Source organism: Gavialis gangeticus, unplaced genomic scaffold (assembly GCF_001723915.1).
Source record: "Gavialis gangeticus isolate Ggan-Ray unplaced genomic scaffold, GavGan_comp1, whole genome shotgun sequence".
NCBI lineage: Eukaryota > Metazoa > Chordata > Crocodylia > Gavialidae > Gavialis > Gavialis gangeticus.
Genome location: NW_017729024.1, coordinates 119165647 through 119169553, shown reverse-complemented (window position 1 = coordinate 119169553; position 3907 = coordinate 119165647). Strand labels below are relative to the sequence as shown.

The 3907-nt window shown below is 51.9% G+C and overlaps 1 protein-coding gene across 3 annotated transcripts in view; it reads left to right on the top strand.

Moving 5' to 3' along the window:
- The first annotated feature begins 303 nt into the window (after window positions 1–303).
- The window catches only part of UHRF2 (ubiquitin like with PHD and ring finger domains 2), a 192521-nt gene continuing 188917 nt past the window's right edge, over window positions 304–3907 (top strand). The window contains exons 1-2 of one of the 3 annotated variants that reach the window (XM_019517605.1): window positions 304–590; window positions 1781–1843. In XM_019517605.1, coding sequence (XP_019373150.1) covers window positions 438–590; window positions 1781–1843 — 216 coding nt within the window. In that variant the 5' untranslated portion in view covers window positions 304–437. The remainder of the gene's footprint in view (window positions 591–1780; window positions 1844–3907) is intronic. The other 2 variants (XM_019517604.1, XM_019517606.1) reach the window with 2 other exon arrangements.

Genomic DNA, 3907 nt, shown 5'->3' with positions numbered 1-3907 from the left:
GGCCTCGAGCAGGGGCGGGGCGGGGCGGGGAGGGGCGAAGCGGCAGCGGCCGTTGGGAGCGGGCGGGGGGCCGTGTGGTCCCGCCCCCGCCGTGTTGTCTCGGCCGCCGGGGCCGGGGGCTCTCGCGATAGTAGCCTTGGCGCCGTGACCTCCATGTGAGAGCGGCGGCGCCTGGTAAACACTCCCCGCGGCTCGGCCATGGCTGCCGGTGGCGTCCGTTAGAGCCGGCCGTGCCGCCGTTTCCCCCCCGCTCGCCGGGCGCTGCTGTGGGGCGACAGCTCCGTTCCTGCTCCTGCTGCGCGAGGCGGGCGGCCCGGCGGGCGGGGGGCTCGGCCGCTCCGCGGGATCTTCAGCCCCGGTTGAGCGAGACAAAGGCGCGGGGGACGCGCCCGCCCCCGGGGAGCGGGCGGGAGCCGCCCCGCTTCCCCCTCCGCGCCATGTGGATCCAGGTGCGCACCATCGACGGCACGGAGACGCAGACCATCGACGACCTTAGTCGTCTCACCAAGATTGAGAGCCTGCGCCAGAAGATCCAGGAGACCTTCCGCGTCAGCCCCGACCGCCAGCGCCTCTTCTACCGGGGCAAGCAGGTGAGGGGCGGGGGGTCCACCGCCTTTGTCCGCCCAGCCCTGCCTTTTGTCACCCCCGGGCGGGGCCCGCCTTTGTGCTTCCCCCTGGGCCGGGGAGCGAAGGCCACCCGTCCCCACCCACCCCCTGGGGCACCCACACGTGGGGCCGGCGAGGGGTCTCCCCCTGCCCCGCCTGTAACGGTTTCCCGGTGGGGGAGCGCTCCTGTGGCCCCGCGGGAGGGCACGTGAGCAGGCGCTGTGCCCTCCCCCTCTTCCTCCTCGCAGGCACTAGGCAGGCGGGATCCCAGCCCCCTCTCCCCCTTCAGGGGCTCTGCTGGCAGCGGCCTGCACTGCCCTTGCAAGGCCACGGCACCTATCACCAACCCCTGGCACCAGCCACAGTTTCATCCAACCTGGGCGTCCGGGGAGAGTGGCACCTTAGGCTAACTGGCCACTGTTGGGCACCCTTGCATCCAGGCAGGACCCAGCCTTGCCCTTGGGAAGTGCTGAAAGGCAGAAAGACAACTCTGTGCCAACCTAGCGTGGCCTCAAGGGAAGTGGGAGAGAAGTGGAGCTGGGGCGTAACCTTCTTCAGAAGAAAAGGCCCTGGGGGTTGGCATGAGGAGGGTGTGTGGCTTGCTCAGTCTACCTTGTGTGTTTCGGGTAGCCGTAGGGGAACCGTTACCAAACACAGGAGTGGCCGGTCAGTTCCAACCAGCGTGAGTGGACTTTGTATTTAAGATGAAACCTGTTAAGATTTTTTTGCCATCTATCGGGCTAGGAATGTGTTTCTGTGAATAATAGCAACAGTCACAGGGAGCAAGAGGTTACTGTTTTCTGTGGTTAATGTGGGATAAGAGGTTTTGATTTTAGTTGAGAGTTTAAGGTAAGCTGGTGAGAAAATAATGGAAATATAACTTTATATGGTACAGATGCAGTGGTGTGATAGTTTTTCCTTGGATTAAATTATACAAATTGTTAGACCTTAAACTGGAGGAGAGCTTCATGTAGCAGGAAACGAGTAGTCTTTAGCATCAAGTTGACTTGCCTTCTAGTCATGTCGCTGTCTCTACTTATACCCACTTTCTGCAGGGAAGATGGAAGCCTTGCTTATGAGGTTGCACTTTCCCATGGATACGGGCGGCTCTTTGGGAGGGGGAAAATGGCTGGAGCAGAAAGTCATTACTTTTTGTTTCCTTTTCCGTGACTAGGCTGTCCTCCTTCTCAGTTACTCTTCTCCTACTTCTGCTATGCTGTATCTATTCAGACAAAATGTAAGTATCTGCTGCTGTAGATCCACTGAGTTACTTACTTGACTTCATCTATACTACCTAATGGCAACGCTTAGCCTATGAAGAGTTCTGGTCCCACCCACAAAGGTCTGATCTAGCACAGGGGATTGGTGGCGCAGTTGTGCTATACTGCCCACCACCTCTGTTGCAGAGCCTGCAGTTTCAAGGTATCTGCGCTTGCCCACACTGCAGAGGGTTCGGGGATTGGTGGTGAGGGTAAGCATAGGCATCTGGCTACTCTAGGCTGGAGACGTTCAGCCTGCGGCCAGGTTGTGAAGGGTGGTCAGTGCTGGCGAAAAGTTGCGGATCCATGGAGTAGAGGATAAATGGAGTCTGAACTCTGATTTCCACTGTTGCTGCACTGAATTTTAACTGTTTAAATCTTCAACTGCTGTTGTAGTTGAAGAGTTAACCCCCCCTCAACAATTAACTACACTTAGTTAATTGAGGCATCTCTTTAATATGGAGAAATCCTAAAGTAAGCTAGAGCCCTGTAAAGTTGAACTTGAGGCATTGTCTACGCCAGGGTTGTCAAACTTACAGCCTGTGGAGGTGGATCACCTGGCCCACAGGCTCTTTGTGGCTTCCAGGAGCCAGCTGCTTAACCCTGTCACTGTGGCTGCTGGAGCTGGAGTTTCAGCATGGCCAGCACTTATGGGTGAATGCTGCTGCTGACTAAAATAAGCCGCCTTCACCCTATGGCTGCTGGCTGTATTGACACTGGCTCTAGCAGCCTTGGTGCCTGGGGATTGAACAGCAGTAGTGTTAACTCTGTGGCTGCTGGTGCTGACACAGGAATGAGAGCATCTGTGAGGAACCTTGCAGTTGGGATTTGGCCTGTGAGGAACTTTGTAGCTCTTATACAGCCCACAGGACCAAATGAGTTTGACTCCCCTGGTTTATACTATAGAAATGACTTCAGGATAAGAAGGGATGTATTTGGTCTAGGATTATAAAAGGTATCATCTCTGATCCAAGAGTTCTAGATTTTTGCATTTCTTCAGGATAAGTAGTGATACCTGAAATGGTTTGGATACTGGTAGCAACTGAACTGTGTGAGTGCTGAATTCATGTGGGCTGCAGGATTTACCTAAGATGCAGACTGAATTAGCTTACACTAAACCACTCATTCTCAACCAGGGTGGCCTGGCACCTTGGGGTACTATGAAATTTCTCTGCTTGACTGCTCACCACTCCCCAAGGGCTGCAGGATACCATGCAGTATTACACTTTGTAGATGTGCAGACATCTGTGCATGATTCGTAAGATAAACCCAGAGATTTCAAATAGGAAACTGGTGTAAAAAATATTCTGACCTATTGTGGTTTAAGTTCTTTGCAACCAAAGAATTGCCAAGGGGGAAGGGAAAGGGAGTAGCAGGCAGGCAGGGATTTGTTTGACCTTAGTCAAGCTATCTCCTCTGCACCTTGTGTCAGCCTTCAAAGGATCTTTTAGGCTCCTGATTGAGAATTGCTGCTTTACTACTTCTCTTCCAACTCAGTGGGTTAAGTCTGAACTCTTCTAGCCTGCCAGTGTGCAATTTTCTGTAGTCTTGCTTTTCAAACAAGTTAGGAAACTGTTGCTATGCTGTTCAACAGAACTGTTGTATTATGTAAGCATACCTAGTAATTTTATTTGAATGTGTAAATATTCTCATAATTTAAAAGACACTTCCTTGCTCTCTCCCTCAGACTTCTAAACCTTTGAAGTTTAGTCTCGGTTTGATGCTTCTTAAATCTAGAAGTCTTACTAGAGTAGTGTGAAGGAAGTGCGTTACCTTTACAGTTTGTATGGCGTTTCCTTGATGGTAGGTATGGATTGCTGGCGGTCTACTGCATTATGTGGCATTTCTGGCTGGAAACAAGTATAGACAGATTGCAGAAATGCAACTAAAACTATTAGGTTTCCTAAACAAAATAGTTTATTTTTATTGTAAATTAACAAAGGAGAACTGAACAGTGTTTTTTTGACTTGCTGCTTGTTTTATCTTGTATATTGTGAAGTCTGGAATTCCTATAGCTGATTTTTTTTTTTTTTTTTTTAGGG